Source organism: Aulonocara stuartgranti (assembly GCF_965226115.1).
Source record: "Aulonocara stuartgranti genome assembly, chromosome: 1".
Taxonomy (NCBI): Eukaryota; Metazoa; Chordata; class Actinopteri; order Cichliformes; family Cichlidae; genus Aulonocara; species Aulonocara stuartgranti.
In genome coordinates, this window is record NC_138939.1 from 4,763,394 (window position 1) to 4,786,785 (window position 23,392).

The 23,392-nt window shown below is 39.8% G+C and overlaps 1 protein-coding gene across 1 annotated transcript; it reads left to right on the plus strand.

Moving 5' to 3' along the window:
* Positions 1-7,561: 7,561 nt before the first annotated feature.
* LOC309699348 (adhesion G-protein coupled receptor G5-like) lies at positions 7,562-22,751 on the plus strand. The gene is made up of 16 exons (XM_082522346.1): positions 7,562-7,633; positions 9,359-9,398; positions 10,539-10,660; positions 13,827-13,890; positions 14,111-14,252; positions 14,649-14,765; positions 15,512-15,634; positions 15,816-15,861; positions 16,043-16,137; positions 17,988-18,109; positions 18,220-18,488; positions 18,559-18,655; positions 19,785-19,914; positions 20,309-20,456; positions 21,546-21,617; positions 22,291-22,751. Exons 1-16 carry the CDS (start codon positions 7,564-7,566, stop codon positions 22,332-22,334), a joined length of 1,701 nt encoding a protein of 566 aa, XP_082378472.1. The 5' UTR covers positions 7,562-7,563; the 3' UTR covers positions 22,335-22,751.
* Positions 22,752-23,392: the final 641 nt, after the last annotated feature.

Here is a 23,392-nt window from a genome sequence, read left to right on the forward strand (position 1 = left end):
ATATTACAAAACAATAATATGATAAACTTTTCAGATTGGAGTGGTAAAGGAATCAAATATTTAGAACATATACTAAAAGGAACAGAATTTATTTCATTTGACGGACTAGTTACACAATATGGGATCAACAAGAAAAGATTTTTAGAATATCAACAAATTAAATCCATAGTAAAAAAGAAATTTAAACCGGGTCAAGTTGAACTACAAACACCACCAAGTGTGGTTCAATTTCTTACTCTTAAAACCCCCAAATTACTATCCAAAATATACAGAATGCTTTCTAAAACAGATGAATCAATATCACTTCCTATTGCAAAATGGGAAGCGGATTTATCAGTTAACTTAGACCAAAACTTCTGGTCTCAGATTTGCTTAAAAACCTTTCATCTAATTAGAAATCCCAGTCTTCAATTAATTCAATACAAAATATTACATAGAGTGCACTATACAGGTCATCGGATGTTCAAGATGGGCTTTACGTCTACCAGCAACTGCTCACACTGCCAAACCAATTCACCGGATAATTATATCCACGCTCTTTGGTTCTGTCCACCAGTTCAGAAGTTTTGGCGCGAGATATGTGAAGACTTATCGAAGTGTCTGAAATGTAACATTCCAACTTCCCCCTTAGTGTGTTTGTTGGGCAGCTTAGATAATGTCACTTCAGAAAAGAATATCGCCCATATGGTTTTCACTGCCCTATGCATAGCCAAGAAAACAGTCCTCATGAACTGGAAAAATAAAAATAATCTTAATTCTAACCAATATAGAAATTATCTATTAGATTACATTAGTCTTGATACAGCCTCTGCCACCACATCAGATCAATTGCTCTGGGCTCCTTTGATCAGCTCCATCACCTAGAGGGGGTGGGGGGGTCATAGTTTGGTCCCGCCTTCACTGTTGTGATTGGTGTGGGGGTAGGGACAGGCTTAGGGCGTCGGGGGGGTCCCCGGAGGCATCTTCCGTGGGGGGCTCAACCCGGGGTAGCGGTCATGTCCGGTTAGGGGCTCTGTTGGCTCTCAGGTGACTGTTTCCTCGCGGCTGCGTGCAGCAGGGCTAGGGGAGGGTCTGTGCTGACGGACGTGGGTTACTGACCTGGTAGCCTGGCTGCCCCTGGGTGGGTCCGGGATGGGCGTGAGGTTCTGGGGGTGCTCCGTCTCTGGGCTGGGGCCCGGGCCTCGGGGGCTTGGGTCCTGGTTGGTGTGTTGCCGGGGTTGTGGGCGGGTGGGTGCATGGGGGCCCAGCCCTGGAGCAGGGTGCCGCCGGTGCATCGAGCCACCTGGGGGGCTCTTCAACTGGTGGGGAAGATTGTCACATCTTGCAGGAGCTTTCCTCTCCTCAGGGGCTCTCTCTGCAGGAGGGGGAGATACAGGGGAGGTGGAGGAAGATCTCAGCCTGGGTGTTTATTGTCTTATGTAGTCTGGAAGATGAGTGGATGGTGGGTTGGGTGCAGTTTTCTCTGCGGTGGGGTTGGGTGGACTGTCCCGGGCTCTGTGGGGCCGGGAGGCACTGCTGCGCTGGGCCCCGGTCTGGATGGGCCTGGGCCCCCTTTCCCTGGCGGGTCACGGAGTATGGGGGTGCCTACTGGGGTCAGCGGGGAAGCTGGCCCCAGGGAGGGGTCACTTGCCCCTCCCTTCCTTCCCTCCCCATCTCCAGCTGCCTCCCTCTTCCCGCTCCACCACAACCACCCACACATGCAGGACCTTGGAGTAGGGGTATGTCACCAGGGTGCAGAGGAGGCTAACCCCCCCCCCCCCCTCTGTCCCCTTCTGGCTGCCTCTGCCTCAATTTTATCCCACAACTTAGACATTCACATTACTCACACTCTCATTACACATACATATAGGATCTTGGGGGTGGGCACGATACACGGAATCCAAAGTACCATCAGGGTGTACACCCCACCCCTGGTGTCGTTGCCCACCTCTCAAGGTTAAATACACGTAGACATTGAGGGCTAGCAGGAGGGACCATGCGCTTACCTGCTGCTCTCTGGCAGGTAGCTCCATGCCCTCCTGGGTTTTAAATGCACCTTAGAACACACATGCATCAACACTACAATGAGCGGGTGGAGGGAGGTTTGGAGTCTTCTCTCACCCCCATTCTCTGCGACCTGCTGGAGCAGGGGGGCTAGGAGGAGGAGTTGGCCGTCCGACTGCGGTCTGGAGTGTGGGGCCTCCCTGCTGCTGCGGAGTCGGGGCGGTCTGCCTCCCCCCACCGCAGGGAAAAGGGTAACACCACCTGGGTCTGGGTGCAGTTCCCCCCTCCAGGGGCAAGGGTACCTAGACCCGGTTTGTAGAGTACGCTTGGGGAGTGTGATCGTGTGTACAGCGTCTCTTTATGTCTGTCTCCACGTTGGTTGAGTGTGGAGTAAGTGCATATGAGAGCATGAGGGTGGGAATGGATGTTTGTGTCTGTGTGTGCCTGTATTTCTGTGTCTATATGTCAGGTTGGGTGTCAGGCGCCACCTCTCTGGGGACATCTCAGGCCCTCCAAGGTTTGGAGGCCTATCTCCCCCTACCACCACTTCCCCTGCCAGTGGCGGACTCCCTCAGACATCGGTGCGTTGGTGGTTTTTTGTGTCCGGGGGTGGGCGTCCAGGTACACACCGGCTCACTCCTTGGCGGCCGCTTATCGGGGCCTGGAGCCTGGGGCTCGCTCGGGCCACTTCGGAGGTGGGGTGCCCCCGGCCTCTCGGCCTGGGGCTCGGTCACTCAGGCACGGCTGGCTGCCGGCGGAGCTCACGGGCGCGTCACTGCAACTCCCCCTGGCTTCTGCTCCGAGGCTGCTGAGTGAGCCCTCATCTGGGACTCTCCTCAGCTCTTTCCGGGACAGTGGCGCGGCTGCCCCTCTGTTGGTCTTCCTTGGTCTCTTGTGTTCTGGGGGCCTCTGGATGTCTGGAGTTTTGATCTCCTCCATACCTGCTTCATGCCCCCCCACACCCTCTAGCAGATCATTACATGAAGGAACCTTTAAAAAACAAAAAACAAGCGCGTCCATGCTCACAGGTGTACACACGGGTGATCACACCCACAAACTACACCCTTTTTGGCTCCTACCTCAAAGCACACTGTGTTCTGTTGATCTTATGTGCTGCACAATAATGTTTAATATTTAGTATTTACTGTCATATTCCCATATATCATTGTGATGTTGTTTATTCTATTACTCTTGTTCTCTTCTGCTTGTTTTCTTTTTTCTTTCTCAGCAGGTGATCCAGGTGATTGATATATGCATTTTTTTTTCTGCTCATTCTGTTGGTTTATGTCTTTTGCCCTTCTCCCCGTCCCTCTTCTCAGCTGTTTCTCTTTCCCTCTTTCTTTCTCCCCTTCTTTCCCCCAGTCAAGTCTGTCCTGTATTCAGTAAGTGAAAATAAAATAAACAATAAAAGGTGAATCAAATGGACCATTACGGCAAGGCTGGGATGGTCAGTTTGGTAAAGTAAATCCGTTGGGCATCTTTCTTTGCCTTTAGACAACAATTCTGATGGCAAAAGAGCCAAACGGGACAGGCAAAAAAACCCCAAAAAAACTGCCTTTTGTTTCTGTAGAAGGTATTTAAACCCAGGGCTGTGCCAGGTTCAGCAGAGACTTTGCCAGTTGTTTGCCCCGCGATGCCTTCTCTCACCGATCTTGGGTTTTTGTTCTTTTTTGATAAAAGGATGTTAGCTACGCTCACCATTTGTCTGCAAGCATTATTGAATGGAAAACTTCCACAACAGGATGGCATCACGAACAGGATGGTCCATGTGGTTGGTGAACAACGGTTCCCGGGACGGGCTCATCACCCCTGAGGGAAAAGGTACCTTTGTCCTCCCGCCTGTTGAAGTGAGGAAATGGAGGAGCCTCTAGACTGTGTGTTTTAGCCAACACTGAGACATTCGACTCTGAGGGGACTCCTGCAGATGGGTGAGCTGTAGCTAACTTATGTACAGTCCTGGAGACTTTTTGTCTGGCCGCGGTGGAGTACCTGCAGACTCCGGAGTTTGAGTCTCTGTAGGAAAAATCCTCGGGTTCGAGTCCCCAGGCCTGTGTTTGGTTCTGGGCCATCACACGAATGGTGGTTCGAGTCCAGTGTTGATAATCATTTCCGCATACCGCAATGGGTTAAGTGACGGTATTTTAGCACTTTTCTGCCGGGAATGGAAGAAAGCCATTGCAGAGGATGCTCTGAATGTAAAGGGAAGCTTGATCCAGCGGGCGTTCCAGGGACAAAGCTCAATATCTGACTATGTCAAGAAATGTGGGTAAAAGTATGTTGTGTTAGATGGCAGAGAAGGGTTTTGTGGGAAAGGGTTCAGCATGAACCAGTTGAAAGTTAGAAAAGCAGTTGGAGAGAAAGAAAAAGAGATGTTTGAGAAGTGAGTTAATAGGTTGATGTGTGGGTGAAAATTTTTAAAAACAATGGTGTAAAAACAATGAAAAATAGGAAATAAAGCAATGAAAACTAAAGAAAAAGAAAGAAAAGGAGAGGAGACAGTGTGGAAGTGTGTGAGAGGGGAATTGTCTCCAACTAGTGGGAGAAGGTGGTACTGCAGTCACCAGCTACCCTTGGTGCACACAAAAGAAACAAAATAGGAGTGTTATAATATTATGAAGAGCAATGTTCCCTCTAATTTTTCATGTGTCTGAGCGAATGCACAAACTCCCTGAGCGGTCCCTTGGACCACTGTGAGCAACAGCAGATGTGTGCACTGTGGTCACGCCAGCATCGAATCCGTCCAAGTTACATGGTTTATTAAAATAATCAAATTACAACATTTACATTTATGTGAGACTACCTGTGTGGTTATAACAATAAACACAGCATCCTTTTCTCTTTATGTTTAACTTTATGAATTGATTTATTGTGAGCAACACGAATGTTTGCAGTAAAACAGGAACTAACACACAGAGAGAGACTCAGACACGTGGGCTTGATTCTGAGACCAGAGAGAAACAACATGAAAGCATGACAGACCAGAGAAACAAAGGAACGGAACACAGAGAAGACACTCAGACAACTTGGTATTAGTATCTTTCCCAAGGATATTTGGTATGCAGACTGGAGGAGACAGGGATCAAACCATCAATCTTCAGATTAGTAGGTGACCTATTTTACTTCCTGAACCACAGCCACCCCCGAATAACTGTATCCAGTATATATTGTAAGTGGAATCATGTGTGAAGAGATTTCACCTCCACAAACAGCAAATGCATGGTTTGTGACACAGGAGAATTGCACTGTTAGGTGATTTAGTTAATTAATCTGACCTTAGCACTGCTGTTATGTTGCAGGTCAAATTGATCCACTTTAAAAGTTAAATAAAAGTGCAGGTTTAAGGGTTCAGATGTGTGAAAAGCTAATGTGAGACATATTTCACCACAAACAAACAAACACACACTCCCTATTGACCTCTTGCAAAAATAGGGTTGTTTTGACTTTTGATGGGACCCTTTTCCCCTTGTGTGGGCAAACTCCACCTACACTTAGTGGAAACTCACCAGGAAAGGAGCAAACCATATAGAGTTTTACAAAATGAGCAGCAGATGTAAACAGCTGACAGCCATGGAGGCTTTGATCACAGAAGAGGAGGATGTGTCTAAAGATAAAGACCATGTTGAGGTTGCTGCTATTCAGGTAGTCTTGTTCATTTTGTTAAATTGGAAGGAGCTGGATAAAATGCATTTACATGTGTTCTAGGGGTGTGTGTGTGGGGACTGGTAACAAATGGGTCCAAAACAGAAGGATAGGAAAACAGAGGTGTTTAATAAATAAAATAGTTTTTATTATAGATAATCTTAACTAGAAGAGCCGGCAAGGCCGTTCTTCCAATTACACTAGAAAAAGAAAGAAGGTCGCAACAACAAAGAACACAACCAAACAAAAAACTCGACATCACGAGGAGGAACTTCCAGGGGCCCACAGGCCCATCATGTCACTACCAGCAGCTAGCTTTACTGCGGCTGAGGCCCACAAGCTCACACTACTCACATGAAGCAGCTACACTCCCCACTACTCCCCACTGCTCCCACTACTCCACACCATAGGCTCTCTTCTGACACAATCTGGAGACACCAGAGAATACCACCCTGCCTCATCCAGTTCATCCCCAACTTCTATGACCTCAGAGAGGTGATTGCTGACTGGGCCCAGGTGGTAAACAAGCCCAATGAACAGCAGCTGTGTCCTGGGAAGAGAGAAGAGTGAGAGAGAGACAGAGGGGTGGCGCAAGAGAGGAGGCGGCAGAGAGAACACCACACTCACACAAGAGTAGTTTCAGGAGGCCCGTAACACATGGATATACATGAATATATCCTCGCTCGGGTCTGTAGGTCAAAGGATACATCAACTTTCAGTCTGTGGGATAATGGTGTGCAGATAAATACTGGAATATCGATTCCTCCGATACCAGATATTTATTCTCTAGAATTGATTCTCATTTTAAAATATTCACATTTTAATAATTTAGGGTACATTTATACTTTAACATTAACGGAAAAACAGTGAAAAGTAGTTATATTATCGGGTTCATCGGAATGATTGACAGAAGCTACTTGACAAACCTGTCACGGTGATATGTAAAATACAGCTGTATAAATGCGTCACAGCTCACGTGTGCTTCCAGGTGCAGCGGGAGAAAACGTGGAGCTGGAAGCACGCGTGTAGCTGAATTTGGAAAGTGTTGACGTTCTGTTGACATTTAAACAACAGGGACTTCCTCGTATGATAAATATTACAGAATCCCATTTGTTCAAATTTACATTCACAAATATGGTTATGAAATTAGTAATTAGTAAATAAATACATGCTACAGTACATAGCTGTATTAGTTTACCTTGGGGGTCATATGTGTGTCCCTGCCATCACATGGATTCAGTTGGACTAGATTTAGTCAGGTAAAGATGTAGCGTAGAGCATTTAAAGAGCATTACGTAGGTTGGGTATCATTAAAATATATGCAGTAGCTGTAAGCTACAACTCATAATATTTCATACATAAGATAGATCAATATAACCTGTATTGATAAAATGTTTCTCAGTTGTTTTATGATTTTCAATCAGTCGCACTCATTTTTCATTTGAAAATTTAGGTACTTACTTTTCATGTTTTTTTATTTCTTGTATAATAATTCTTTCTAATTAATAAGAACAATAAGTCTGATGTCTTTTATTCATTACAAAAGGTATACATTATAGTATACTGTATCATCGATGCCATCCTGAATTTTACTTGCTATCAGATCGGAATAGAAATCAGTATTGCACGTCACTGGCAGCCAGAGAGCAGCAGGCGATAGAGATGCTTTGGGTTTGTTTAGGGGAGCTGTTAGGTGTCCATGTTTTTCAACTGGTATTTCTTTCTATATTTTTTTTTCTGTTTTGCAACACAGATTCTCTTTGGGGTTGCATAAGGAAGGTTGTCTGGTGTTTAAAAAACTCTAACAGCTCAAACACAGCTGGCGAATGACAAGGGACAAGCCATAAATGGTTTGTCCAACCTGAAAAGAGAAGAGAGTAGTAGAGATAGATATATGTTGATAGTTCCGCCTCTTGTTTCAGATAGTTTACATGTCATTTTATGAACTTGGCAGGAATCTTTCCAAGCGGAGCAGGTTTACTCATTTGCATTTTTCCTGCTGTCACATCAGGTGTGTTCTGGATTGTTTTCAGGTGAAATCATTTCTACAATGAGATCCAAAAAGGGTAGGCTATCATGTTGTTGTCCTTATATTAGAGAGCTCTTTTAGCTTTGTGTATTGTCCTTTAGTGTATTGAATTAGAGTATTTCGTCGTATGTGTTTTTATGTGTCCAGTACTAGTTTATGTGTAACTGCGGTTTACTTATTGATGCCTTTTTTAGTGAGGAAGTGGACAGTGCATCCTCGGTTTTTTAACATAAAACTCATTGTTGCATCCCAAATATGATCTCCTTAGACTAATTTTTAGTTTTAGTATCCTTATTTTCCTCTGACTTGTCTCTTCTGTGTCTAGGTTCTAGATCTAACATAATGTAATGGAAGTTTGTTAGGCACAACCACCACAAGACACAATACTGAAAGACAATGGCACTACACATATTCCTTAAAAAGTAAACTTTTAGCACTTACTTCAGATATCCTGCTATCAATCGGCAACTGAATGAAGTCAAGCTTGCTGTGATAATTCACTGAAAATTACGTCTACAGCCGAAATTCTCATTTAACGTAACTTATATCAATGTGACATTTAATTATTAGATGTCCATTCAACATCCTTCCTGTTCTAAAGGATTACAACCACAATACAAATGCCATACAAATACACCTGGCTGCAGGAATACAGATTGAAATCTGTCTGGAGATTCTCTCTAAATTACAAAGAAGTTACTTGCAAACTTCCAGCAATCTCTCTGAGAGGGACTGCAATCAGTCCAGGTCAGACTGTCACTCTTTGCAGAATGGTGGCTATCAGGTGGTCTGTGCAATTGCAGTGTGATCAAAAGTGGTCATGAGTGTTCAAGAGCCTCAAGTTCTGGGCATCCACCAGTTATAATCTGCTGGAGAATGTGAAAACATTAAAAAGAGCCACCAGGCTGCCACTGATTCGTTTTCATTTGTTGTTGTTAATTCAAGGAGGTTGCAATCCTATTTGTATTTGTGTGATTGTTTGATTCTCCATATTCAAAGTGCGTTTAGTGTTGGACAAGTTTGTTCAGCTAACGTTATCACTGGATGGTGGTGCAGGGGATGAGCCCTCTTGATGTTTAGTATTCTGAGTAGGGCTGCAGATTAATTATTATGGTAATCTATCAATTATTTCATCGATTCATCGAGAAATTAGATAAGAAATGCTTTTGGCTTATCAATGAGCAATAATAAATATTCAAATGAGAACAAACACAGGTCTTAAGTTGAACTACATTCAACATCTGTCCAAAAACAACAACTAAATCATTTGATTTTATGTCCGTGCCATATTGAAATTTAATTTTTAAAATAAACTGTTTCTATGTCAAGCATCATATGTATAATTGTCTACTTTACAATATAAAAGGGCCATTGGTGCTGTACAAATAAAATTGAATTGAACTGAAAGAAAGCATTTCTTAAATGCAAAAAGTATCTAAATAATCAGAAGTACAATCAAAGGTCAAAGTCACATAAAATACGGTATATATGGAATCTAAGAAATTTACCTTTACTATGTGTTCTTGGAAACCTTTCTGACATTAATAGGAGGCAAGTTTTTGTGTAGCTGAAAACAGACATTATAATGTCTCAGGTCATTTACACGTCATTTTTTATAAATTTACAGAAAACATTGTCAAAGACAGCAGTTTACTCATTTTCTTTTTTTCCAATTGTTACATAATTCGTGTTCCATTAACTTTTCAGGGGAAATGAATTCTACAAGGGCATCTAGCATCATGCAAGGGTATGCTTCATTTTTGTTCTCTTTATGTTAGAGATGCTTTCTTTATTAAGTATTTAATCTGTTTAATGCTAGTTTAAGAACACAAAATAAATATGAATATCAGGACTAAAAGTTGCCTATTGATGATTTTTGCAAAGGTACATGGCAGTAAGATTGTGGGGGTTTCTACATGCATGTTTTTTCTAAACATATTTTTCTATGAATATAATAATCATTATCATTATGATTATTGTAGTTGTTGCTATTGTTATTTTCATATATTCCATTCCATTGGATGAGTATTCCACATCCAAAACATTTTTCATTTAAATAAGGATACATTCAGATAAATATTTTGCTAATTCTCTTACTGACATGTGCAGTAAGGGGAAACTGTGCAATCTTATTGAAACACAAATGCAAAAGTACCCTGCCTCACTATTCCTAATGTTTTCTTTTTTTAATTAACACGCCAATTCTTTGCCTGTTTGATGTTAGAAGGCAATTACATCAAATTTTCAATATAAACAATAACATCTTATATATAGAATCAGAATCAGAATCAGAAAGGGTTTTATTGCCAAATGTTGAGCAGGTTTACAACATTAGGAAATTGCTGCGGTGCGGTGGATCATAGCTTGGTCATTTTCAACCACACTAGGGAAGCTCGTCCCATTTTGACCCTGGGGCCTTCAGGTCATGCTCGGCACAAATGTTCCTGTATACTATGCTTGCCACTTTATGGCATTCTAGCATCTTGCACCTTGCACCCGAGCCTGTCCCAACTATTTGAGAAGGGTTCCTGCCATCAAACTCAAAATTACCTTATTTTTTTTCTTAAAATGTTGAGCTTAAAATTGTTAGATGTTTTGTGTGCGTTCTATTGTGAATAAAATATGGGTTCATATTTATAATCAAATGTATATTTATAATACAAATCACTGCATTTTGTTTACATTTACATTTAACACAGTGGCCCAGCTATAATTGAAATTGGGGTAATAGTTATATAAACCGATGCTCTTCACATTGGACTGATGATGATGAAGTTTATCACAAGGCCTATTCACCTTGATAAAAAACATGTAACTATAAATGAATAAGTGGTGTTTTGTTGTTGTTGTTGTTGTTGTTCTAAACTGATTCTCTCCATTTCCCCAGGATAACATGTTGCATGCTTTGGTGGCTGTTGTCTTTTGTATCTCATGGAAGCTTCTCCTGGAGCTGTGTATCAGGAGCTTCCTGTGGCAATTATTGCAGTTCAGTTTGTAATGAAACATTCTGTAAGTGGTTTAATGCATTTCTCTTAACTTTATCTTAAGTAAACTGAGAAGAGACAGGGACAAGTTTTAGATGAATTTCATAAATATTCTTTATTTATTAGGGTGGCAGCGTGGTGCAATGCTTAGCATTGTCGCTTCACAGCAGAAACCCCAGGTTTTGAATTCACTGTGGGACCTTTCTGTGTGGCATTTGCTTGTTCTTCCATGCTTTGGTGGGTTCTTTCCAGTTACTCTGGTTTTCATCCACAGTCCAAATATATGCATTGGCCTAGGTTAATTGGTGAGTCTAAATTAGGCATAGGTAAAAATGTGAGTGTGAAGGGTTGTCTTTCTCTCTGTGTTAGCCCTGGTTGTGGTAACCAAATCTTCCTTAACCACAAACACTTCCTTCCTTCCCTCAACTTTAGTTGCCTCTGGAACACATTTAGAGAACAATGGTTCAAGTGTTAAATCCTCTTTCTGTAGCCAAGCAACCTCACTAGCACTAGGGAGAGCCTCGGACTTCAAAGGATATAAAATGTGTTCAGCTACTCTTGTTCTCTTCACCTTTTCATGTCTTCTCTGTCACGTGCTCTTTTTTGGTTTAGAATGAGTGCTAGACTCGTCCAATGGCGCATCCTCATTTGCAAAAGGCAATTCATCCAAACCCAAAGCATTAACCTGTTGCTCCTTTGCTTTTGACCTTGTGACCGCTAACAAACTTTCAACTGCTTCAGCCTGACATGAATGCTTGGTTATTAGCTCTGTAAATATTGGAAGATCACGGCCCAACACCACTTGATAAGGCAGAGTTTGCAGCACTCCCACTGAAAGAGTGTAACACTGGCCTTCAACTTCAATTGCAACCTCAGCAATTGGGTACGATACCTTATCACCATGAATACAGCACACATTCACTGTGGAGGCCTATCTCCCCCCACCACTTTCGCTGCCAGTGGCAGACGCCCTCAGACAAGGGTGGATGGATGGGCATCCAGGTACCCATCGGCTCACTCCTGGTGGCTGCTTGTCGGGGCCTGGAGCCTGGGGCTCTCTCGGCCTGAGGTTGGGTCACTCTGGCACAGCTGGCTGCCAGCGGAGCTCACGGGCACGTCACTGCCCATGAGCTCCGCTGTTTATTATATTGCTCTCTTTTTCTTTGCTTGTTTTCTCTTTTTTCTTTCTCAACAGGTGATCCAGGTCATTGATATATATATTTTTTTGTCTGTTTGTTTTGTTGGTTTTTGCCCTTTATCACCATCCCTCTTCCCCGCTCTTTTTCTTTCCCTCTTTCTTTCTCCCTTTTCTTTTCCCCAGTCAAGTCTGTCCCGTGTTCAGCAAATGAAATTAAAATAAACAATAAAAGCAAAGGTGAATCAAATAGACCAATACGGCAAGGCTGGGGTGGTCCATTTGGTAAAGTAAATTCATTGGGCATCTTTCTTTGCCTTAGACAACAATTCTGATGGCAAAAGAACCAAATGGGACATGCAAAAAAACAAACAAACAAACAAACAAACAAAAAAAAAAAACAAGTACCCCAATTGATGGCTCATGTTGCTGACATTCAAATTCATTTTTGTGATTCTCACTGACTTCAGTTTGTCTAGCAGAACAAATGTAATTTTTACTAACAGACATCTTTGTACACTGAGCTTTAAGATGACCTATTTGACCACACAAATGACATGTTTTATTGGTTTTATTTTTTGTCTCAGATCTGGCAGGATCTGAGTTATACCAGTTCTGTCATGTGTGCTTAGCGTTTAAGTCAGTTCCACCACCTAACTCGTTCGATGGCATGTTGGAAAAAAAAACCTAGCTTGAATGAAGTCTTTTGATGGTCGACAAGCTGCTAAGAAAGCTTCAGCCAGTTCTGCTGCGTGCTTGGAAGTCTTTAGGATATGTTCCTTAAACCACATCTGCATATCAGGATTCAGAACCTTGAGAAACTGTTCCATAACAATGGAATATCCAATTTGATCGTTCGTCTTTGGGGTTCCCTCTTCTCCAAAAGTACCAGAACAAAACCTCATTCGATAGGTGTCAAAACTTATTTCATACTTCTGCAAGACAGCACACTTTACTTTTGCATAGTCCATAGTGTCATCAATATCCATAGCTACATAGGCGGAACAAGCTTTCCCAGTTAGCAGTGGTGCTAGGTGAAGAGCCCACTGATCTCGTGGCAATTAGTAATTCTTTCAAATGTGATCAAATAATGTTCAATGTCCTTACCTTCACTGTCAGGTTGAATTTTTGGCACCTTCCAGTCTGAATGTCTCATCAGTGTTGAAAGCTGTGCTTCACTGGGTTGATGTACTGGCTCCAAGTCAAACTTATTTGATTCTTGTGTGCTGGAAGATGGTTCTGGAGTAGGTCCTCTTGAAGACGCAGATGTAGATGCTTGAACTTCAAGCAACTGACGCTATTGGTTGCCCTGCTGCACCTGCTGTTGAACCTGGGCAAACTGATGCCGGATTTGCCTGCATCTATCCTCCTGGTGCTTGTGCTCTTGCTCCAGTTTAGCATCGAGTTCAGCCTGCTGTTGCATCAGAGTTCGCAAACGTTTGGACAATTCAGCCACATTCTCTTGTCCATCAATATAGCCACTTACTGCCCCTTGTTGGTTGCTGCCATCTTGTAAATCACCTGCTTCACATTCTGGAACAAGCCCTCTCTTTGCTTGGGTAGACATCTTCTCCACTCATTAATTGGCCTGGAAACCCACTGCTGCTGCCACCAAATGTGGTAGAACTTGACCTAAGCGGCCAAAGAAGTGCAGAAGACAGATGCTGTCCAGTGTAGCGAGTGATTTATTCACCATTTTGTGACCAAACCATATTTACAAAAATAAATTTAAAAAAAACTCAACTCCATAATTAACTCAGTTCAAATAAACATAACTAAACTTAAATCAACGGAAATTAAGGTCAAACTCCATACAGCTACACTGACCTGGTCCTTCCTTCCTGAACACCTGCGTTCACCCGCTTAAATAGTCCACTCACCCCTGGACTATTCCATTAGGTAGGTGAGAAGAACCAGAACCAGTCCATTTACTTCTTTTGCACAAAGTAGTCTATGGCTAAAAGTTCATGATACAATGAATAATGTCTATTTTGAGCTGAAACGTAATACCCCCATGAAAAATTTATTTAAATTGTTTCCTTTAATTACTTTACAGCCAGCTGCTGTATGAGGTATACAACAAACATCCTGGATGGTTCAACCCAAACAAACCCTGCTGAGTAAGCATTTTATTTACCCTAAATACATGATTTTTTTTTTCAGTTTGTCAGAATTTGGTGTTTGAACATTTGTGTGGTGGGTGAGTGCAATTTGTAAAACACTTTACATTAAAAATGAAGAATTTGGTAATATTAAGAATATTTTTGTGTTATTGAATCGATGACAGGGTGTAAACTAATATAATACTTGTGATGAACTATTCTTGTCCTTTTCCACCAGAGCCTTGATGAGCCTAGAAAAAATTCTAGAAGAAACTCCAGTAAAAGGAGTCATAAATATATCTTCAGGCAATTTTGTGGCTCTCCTCTTCAAACCCACTGGTTCCTTTACAGGCCTTGAAATTTATGCCAGTGACAATGAGGTAAAAACCCAAAAGACAGAAAGGATTGACACTGCTGTTTTCACTTTTTGGGAGCAATACTAACCACGTCCAATCATTTCTTTGGCTTGGGCTGAAATATCTGAACAACTGTTAGACGATATTTAAACAATGTGTACACACACTTTGATCTCAGATGATGACTTTTACTGATTACTGCTTTGATTGACATTGCCTTGAGCACAATTTGCAGGTCATATTATTTTCTTATCAATTATTGCATCACTGAACAAATTTCCATTTCTAAATTTCCTTGCTATTAATACTTCAAAAAGCCTTTTAAATACCATCAACTGTGCAGTAGCTGTGACAGTTCTATCATACTATTTCATGTATTCAAATGCAATATTTCTCCCTCTGTTTCTGGGAATGATATAGGCAGGATTGAGTCAGGTCCCCAAGAGCAAAGTGCATGTTCAGCTACCAAGCACTCTGGATATTGGACAACAGGACAAGATTGTGTTCTCCTTGTTTAAGTTGCCTGAAACAAATGGGGTAGGGCAGCATATGGGCTTCTGTAAAATACTTTGTTTCTTCTGTTGTGTATAAAATTCTCCACAATTTTCTCACAGTCAATATGAAATATGTTTTGAGTTCTAAATCAAGCTTGTTCCAATGAATCCCATGGATACTTGATTCGACTGGGTATTGGGGAGCTATCTTGTTATTTGATTTGTGAGCAGGTACCATTTTTAAACCTGATTTATCTTTTACTGTTGTAGTGTTTATAGTTTATTTCTGCACGTAACTCCAACTGCAAATTCACATAGATTTTTTTTGTGATTGATTGTATATCATTGGCCAAGTTTTAGCCAAGTTCACACTCATTCAGAATTCCTTTCAGTATTTTTGTACATAATTTGCTTTATTATTATTACAAAGGAAAAAAAGTAAATGGGTTAAGGGTTGTGTTACACATCATGCAGGCTGAATTATGTTTTGAAAAAAGAGGAAGAGTTACTCAAACACAGTGATGCACAAGAAGTTGATCTTTTGGTATTATGTAAATCAAAATGTAAAGCAATACAAATTTAGAAACATTTGAATTTAGGGGGTAGAGTAGTAGTACATGGGAAAAGACAAACCTCTTGTTTTTACTAAGATGTAAATGACAGATTCAAAACAGTGCGACATTATCTCTGAGTTGCTTTCCCCTTTTGCAGTTAGAATTTTATAAAAATCTTATGTAAAATCATTATGAACAAACTTTTAAATGAACTGGTGTATGTGTTGCATTCTAGACTGATGCGGGAGTGTTATATGATGTATATGAGCGAAGACTGGTTATCCTGAGTGTGCAGGGCAAGCGAATATCAGGTCTTAAGGATCCTGTCAACATCACCATAAACTTTAAGGATATAAATGTAATTATAATTTCATTTCATCACTTGTTCCACTCTTGCATATTGATATATAATCCTGAATATTATGGAAGTCTGTGTAAATTATTATTATTACTAAAAGTTAGTAAAAAAATATAGATGCATAACACTAAACAGATATAAAATAGTTATTTTGTTATATGTCTGTTTATTTTTGCCATAGAAAACCCAGGAACCCTCCTGTCAGTTCTTTAATTTTTCAACAAACAGTGAGTAACCAAGCATGATGTCTCTCATAAAAAGTAATATGTACCATAACTATGTCTTTTTTAAATTTGTAGTCATCTGGGTTTCTAGTTTCACTCAACATTACAGATTTCTGAGTGAACTGATATAATTAAGAGGTGACAGCATCTCATGGATAATAGTTGTTTTTGTTTCACTTACCAGATTTCAGTACGGATGGCTGTCGCACTCGGTGGACTGATGGTCAAAGTAATGTCACCTGTTCCTGTGACCATTTCACATACTTCGGCGTGCTCATGGTAGATTTATTCTTTTTTAATATACAAAGTATAATGAACAAAAAAAGGCATAAAATTATGCCAGTAATTTAAGAAATCTTTTAAATAAATAAATAAGAAGGAGAGTTTTAAAAAGAATTACATCACAGTTTTGTCATGCCTCAGTTAGGCTTGTTAAATCCAAAAGTTTAGGAAAACACTAAACAAGTATTGCTTGCTATGAAGGTTTGCCAGGGTTAGGGCTGCCACGATTAGTCGACTAGTTACGATTACGTCGACTATCAAAATCGTCGCCGACTGATTTAATAGTCGACGCATCGTTTGAAGCTTTGTAAGATCACAAAAGACGCAGGAATAAGTAGTAGGATTTAAGCGTGTAATAACGGACCGAAACAGAAGATGGCAGCACTGCATGTACAAGGATGCCAGCTGCCATTAACCCCGAAGAAGAAGAAGCTGTGTCCCAGAATTCATAGCGCAGCCCAGCTCAGTTTCCAACAATGGCAGCAGCTAGTTAGTTTGAATATTACTGGTATTATTCTTTCTGGGTCACAAAATAAACGTTTAACATATATTCAAGCTTGAATGTAGCTGTGTAAACTTTAAATATCTGCTCAGTTTATCAAGACACCACATATTTTCAAAAACACTCCGACATTTTCGGAGACGTCTGTTACCCACTAGCTCGATAGCTAGCCGGGGGCAAGGCTCACTAGCGCCGGTGAGAACACTGGCCTCCCAGCAAACAGTTTTCAAACCCACCGCTGTCTTTCGCTACTCAGGTTAAACATATATGAGTCACTTAGATAACTTAAAAATGTTATTGTTTTGCTTTTTTTTGTATTTTATTTGTTCCTGAGTAAATCGGTTTGGCTGAGATTAAAGTTACAGTTTTTACACAACTGAATAAACGTCAAGCAGACAGCTGATCATCAGAAGTGTGAGATGCTCGAGAATATACTCCGGTGTCCTGTTATATTTTAGATAGCAAGGAGCAGACGGCTGAGTTTATTAAACTCCACCGAAACAATCTGCAAATTTCATTAAAATGTAATAAACTAACATCTTGTCTTTTTTAGTTAGCACATACCTTAAACACTTAAAGCTGTAAGCTAATGATAGTTATATAAGAGCAGATGCTGCTGGTGCAATAAGCTGTAGGTTTTACGTCCAATGGATGCATGATCTGATTAGTCGACTAATCGCAAAAATAATCGGTGACTAGTCGACTATCAAAATAATCGTTTGTGGCAGCCCTAGCCAGGGTAAGAACATTTATATGCAAATATTAGTAAATGAGGTCCAGTGTCCTTCAGACAGGCAAGAACAAAATGGAGGCAACGTACAAGAATACCAAACATGGAAAAGGTCCACGCAGCTCATACTCAAGCGTGGAATGATGTGGTACCTTGCAGTCATTGAGCTGACTGCATTCACGGTGTACCTATGCATTACAGTGTCAAATGTGAGGCACTCTGTCTGACAGCTAAAGCTTGGGTCAGGCAACAAGCTAATGACCCCTACACACCAGCTACTGGAATAAAAGTTGTGAGTTTATTATAACGGATACAGTAACATTTAATTAGCTTTCTGTTAAAAACAGCAGAGGTGATTTAATATGCCAGTTAACTTGCCAATTGTAACAAAAGCAGTTAGGTCTGAAATATTGTTATTAAAGTTAAAAAGGCTAAACTTAAACATTTTGTAAAATGAATACATTTAAAAAAACTATCTTAAATAAATAACCGCCCCATTTTTAGGATTTGTCCACCTAGTAAATATAGAATCACTAAACTTAAAACATCTAAAAACCTCAATTTTGTGCCACTAATAATGTGAACAAATAATGTGAAAGTGTATTTGCTCCACAGACGTCTCCTTCTGTGCACGTCTCAAAAAAAGAAATTGAGATATTAGCATACATTTCTGTGATTGGCTGTAGCGTGTCTCTCTTTACTCTGATCATCACCGTTTTACTCTTCATCACAAACAGGTAATTTGTGGTTTTTTGTTTTTGTTTTTTTCCCCATCAACATATTTTTCAATCAAATATGACAAAGAAAGTTGTCATTTACAATAGATCCCTTCTTCTCTATCCAACAGGACGCTCAGAAAAGATGTTTCTATGAACATCCACATCAATCTCGTCATCGCCCTGATCCTCCTCAACCTGCACTTCCTGCCCAGTCAGGCAGTGGCAGCACACCCCTCCACTTGGCTCTGTTTCTACATGGCTCTTGCCCTTCACTACTCCCTGTTGGCCACTTTCACCTGGATGGCCTTGGAGGGGTTCCACCTCTACCTTCTCTTAGTCAAAATCTTTAACATTTCTGTCAGCAGATACATTCTCAAACTCAGTGTGGTGGGATGGGGTAAGTGGAATCCTTCAAACAGGAAGCAGTCAGCAATCTTGTGCGTGACTAATCATTTTTTGTGTTTCAGGTGTTCCTGCAGTCATTGTGTCAGTGGTGGTTATCACAGACAGAGGCTTTTATGGCCATGTCCCTCTAGACAGATCAAACTATGATGACATGAAAATGTGAGGAAAATATTTATTACACAGAGTCATTCATCTCTCTCTCTCTCTCTCTCTCTCTATATATATATATATATATATATATATATATATATATATATATATATATATATATATTAGGGGTGCAACGATACACAAAATTCACGGTTCGGTTTGATGTTTTTTCGATAAAAAAAATGTTCATGCTTTTTTAATTTGTCATTTATTAAAATTATAAATATATATTTTAAGTCAAAAGTACAGTTTTTAAATTTGATGTTGCTGGAACAACAAAGGGATAAAATAATAAATCTATCTGATCGAGAAATCACTCATCTTTGGAAAAGAGAGTTTGTTACAGAGAAATGGCTCTTTCCAAAATAAAAGCTATACTGTACGCTTCTTCTGAGCTATATTCTCAGCAGCATATTAAACATATCAGGTCCCCATAAGGAGAATCATGTGCTAACGGCTGTCTAAATGACTCGGGTAAAATTTGTAGCATGCATGCTTGTTGTTTTTGTCTGCTTCCACTTGTCTTTGCACTAGGATGATGTCGGCATAAATGTGCAGTCATATTCATTGTGTTCCCACTAGTGCTTTCAGGTTAATCTCGTTGAAATGACATTAACGCCACAACACGGCAAATCTCCGTTAACGAGCTACCGCGGATCGCCCCGTGCGTGGGGCTAGACGGCATCAACACGTTAACGAGCAAACTGCACTAACGCAGTAGTTCCCACCCATGTAATTGAGCATTGCGTGGCACATCCGACATACTGTTTTACTTTTGTCCATGACGCGCTTACCTTCAGGGTCATACGTCACATGAAGACCAAAATAGTTCCAAACGCCAGATCTGAATGAGGGTGGGGGAGATTAAATTTGCCATGTTGCAACGAGCTTAGCTTCTGTCTTGCTAGCTTGCCCTGCGCTCAGTGGATCTGCGCTCGACAGTGCAGCCTAGGCGGAGTAGTCGAACGCAGATCCACTGAGCTCTCAACACAGACAGCATCGTCAGAAGAAACGTTGATAAAAAAAATTAAAAATTTTGTATTGTTCAATACATATGCATACCGAACCGAAAGCACTATATATATATAAACATATAACTGTGTGAGATGAAATCACTGTCTGTTTTCTTTCTTTGTAGATGCTATATATCTAATGAAACAGTGAAGGCGGTCACTACTACTGGACTGTTCACCATGGTGTTCCTCTTTAACATGATCATGTTTATGGTGACAGTCAAACGTGTTTTGAATGTTGGGTATAACAAAGAGGTATGAGTTATTCTTGTAATCCTTTTTTAAATAAACTTCAACCTTTGATATTTATAGTAATTTCCAAATCCTTCCACAAAATTGTATCCTTTGATAAGCCCGCCAACAATGAACTGGTCTTAACAACAAGGACTGCTGGTTTTTCGAGATAATTTTCATTTCTTTGCATGAGAAATGGTTCATGTGGATTTTTAAATAAACTGTTTACATTCCAGTAATATTTCAGTACCTAAAACCTAATTTCCATTACAGTGTCTATAAAAAATAAATAACAACAAAAAAAAAAATACTGAAGAATTCCTGTCATTACCTTTAAAACACATGTGAAGGCCTCTGTTAGTTTCAGATTTTGTCTCTAATCTGCTGTGTCTTGTGTCATTTTGTTTTTGGACAGCTTCGCCACAAAAACGCCAAGCAAGCAATTTTTCCCCTGCTGGGTGTCTGCGCTCTGCTCGGCATTACCTGGGGCCTGGTCTTCTTCTCGTTCAGTAACCTGACCAACATTTCCCTCTACCTTTTCTGTCTCCTGAACTCACTGCAAGGTCTGTATATTGTGTTTCATTCATTTAGTTCTTCTGTGTGTGTGTTTGTGTGTGTTCAATCAAAAATTACTACTAAATCTAACCAAAATAACAGAAAATAATTGTGGATTTTAACAAGTGAAATGAATGTAAACTTAATTTCATCGCAGTTTTTAAAAGGCCAAACGTATTTATGCATAACTTCATTTAAATCAGCCGATTCTACAGGATCAGATCTGAACTTTTTTCAGATTTGGTGGTTTTAATATGAAATAACCACTAGTGACTCCCAAAATATGGGTTAGGATTCCGTTGTGGTCACATCAGTTGGGTATGATGGGTCTTTTGCAAGAATACTGTATGACATTATAAAAAAGACTTTTATATTAGTCCTGTGATGGACTGGCAAGCAGTTCGGGGCATACCCTACCTGTCAAAGCTCAGATAAAATCCAGTCCCCCAGTGAATCTAAATTAGATATGTGGCTGTGAAAATAGATGGTTGAAATAAAAGTTGAAATGACCAGAAAATGCATATTTAACCCTTTCATGCATACTAGTGACTACAGTGGACAGCTATTCGAAGGCTGTTTTCTTGTATTTGTGTCATTGTTGATGGTTTACGTGCACATTAACCATTACACTGGACACTGATGTGTCACGTCACTCCATACCCTGCCATGTTAAAAAAAGAAAAAGGAAAAAATTACATGTTTAAAAAAATGAAGTTAAAAATGCACATAGAAGTACAAAAATCATTTTCATGCCTAAAGATAAATGAAAAAACTTGGTCTTTCACGTGGAATTCCAATAAAATTGATTCATGTTTGTGGCTGTAATGTGACAAAATGTGGAAAAGTTCAAGGGGGGCGAATACTTTTCCAAGCCACTGTACTATCAAATAGATGGTTCTATTTTTAGCAGATTTCAATACAACTGTTTCTGTTGGGGTGTGTTTTGTTTGTTTGTTTTTGTTTTTTACCATCTATGGATAAACAGCAATCTGACACTGTTGAAATATCAGGTTTATTGCATGATTTGTATGTCTGGCTCACTGTCCAAACCTCCTCTATTTAACTCTCTCTTGCTCTCTCTTCTGTTTGCCTTGCAGGTTTTTTCATCTTCCTGTGGTTTGTATGTTCATTAAGAAGGCTTAAAAAATCAGCTGAAGCAACTTCCTCCAGTAAGATGATCAACAGCAAATAACAAGAGTTCGAGAAGTGTGTTCATGGAATTTACTTTACTTTACTTTACTTTATTGATTTATATAGCAATCTTCACAGGATAAAAACCACAAAGTGCTTCACAATAATATAAAACACATAAACATAAAACAGTACAATCAAACATACAGTACAAATCTAATTAAAAGCTAATCTAAATAAGTGAGTCTTAAGATGATGTTTAAAAGAATAAATAAAATTCCGGAGGGAGAGAATTCCACAACCTGGGGGCCACCACTCTAAAAGATCTATCAACTCTGGTTTTAAAACGTGTTTGGGGAACTACCAACAGCCTTTGATTAGATGATCTCAGGCTGCGAGAAGGAGTGGGAGGTTCTAAGAGATCAGAAATATAGGCAGGAGCGTCATGATTCAAAGCTTTAAAGTCAGTTTTTAAAAGGACAGTTTATGGACTTCCAAACTGTTCAGCTCTACTGCTCTTCTGAGCAGTAGAGCTGAATATTATCAGCATAAAAGTCAGGGAACTGCCTAATTTCACATTATAATTTTGGCTTTAGATTGTCTGCATGTATAACCATGTACCATGTGTAATGAAATGGGATGAGAGATTTATCTTTCCAAGATATTATGTTTAGATAAGATGTTTATTCAAGTTTCTTTTCTTCTATGAAGGGCAATTCTGTGAAAATTGTGAAATGGTGAAACTGAGAGAATAATTTCTGCAGAAAATCCTGATCTGACCTGATCTTTCTGTCCTGATTGGTCCTGGTTCATTGTCTGTCAAGTCATCTATTCTACTTTTATACAATGCATAAGGATCTGATCTTAGTTTTAGTTGTGTAGAGCTCTGACATTTGTAATTCTGATATTCTGGTATTGTTATCTAGATAATTACTGCATATCATATTTTATGTGAGATTTTTAAATATATCTTCAGGTGTGTCTTCTTACATATATAAAATGCATTTGTGAATACTTTCAGTACTATTTTGCTTATCTAAGCATGTATCTGTATCTGAGTTTACCAGAGGCTATCATGTCAATATAAACAATAAAAACTGGAAATTGTGCAGCTTCATTCTATTTTTGTATTAAGTTTTTTTTTCTTGTTTTTGGAGGGCCATTTTTTCCAGTGTGGCATCTTTGTGTGAGTAAATTTGAGTTGACATACCTGATTTACAACATTTCACTGAAATGTTTATTTATGATTGCAGTCATTATATTGCTTGCTGATGTTTTAAACTATTTTAAATGTAAAGATACTATTTCCAGCTGCAACTATAAAGACAAACCTTTAAAAGACTGCCATGTGAATACTGATTTTGCAAGTGGTAAATGAAAAAGCCTGACTTTTAAAAAAGCTTTTCAAGGAGGGATGGTAATTGAGATCATTTTAGCAATTCCATTATTGCTATCAATTTGATACCAAGTCTCATTGGGTTCTCATTGACTCTGATTTGAGAGTCACCACCATCTCTAAGCAACATATCAAAGACACATTTGTGCAAATTAATTACATGCTGAGTGGTCAAATGTTTGTAAAAGTTGGAGGTATTTATCATCTGTTGTGATCAGTGTTGGGGTCATTGCTCAAAAGAAATAAGTAATGTATTACACATGTAACACAGAAAACCTTTCTAAAAAGTAATGCAGTACGTTATCAAGAAAATTTGCCACTTATGGGATAAGGTTTATATTATATTATCTTATCTTACGGAATTATTTGGTTTGTAACTCTGATCTGAAACACACTGTCTCATAATTATCAGTTAAT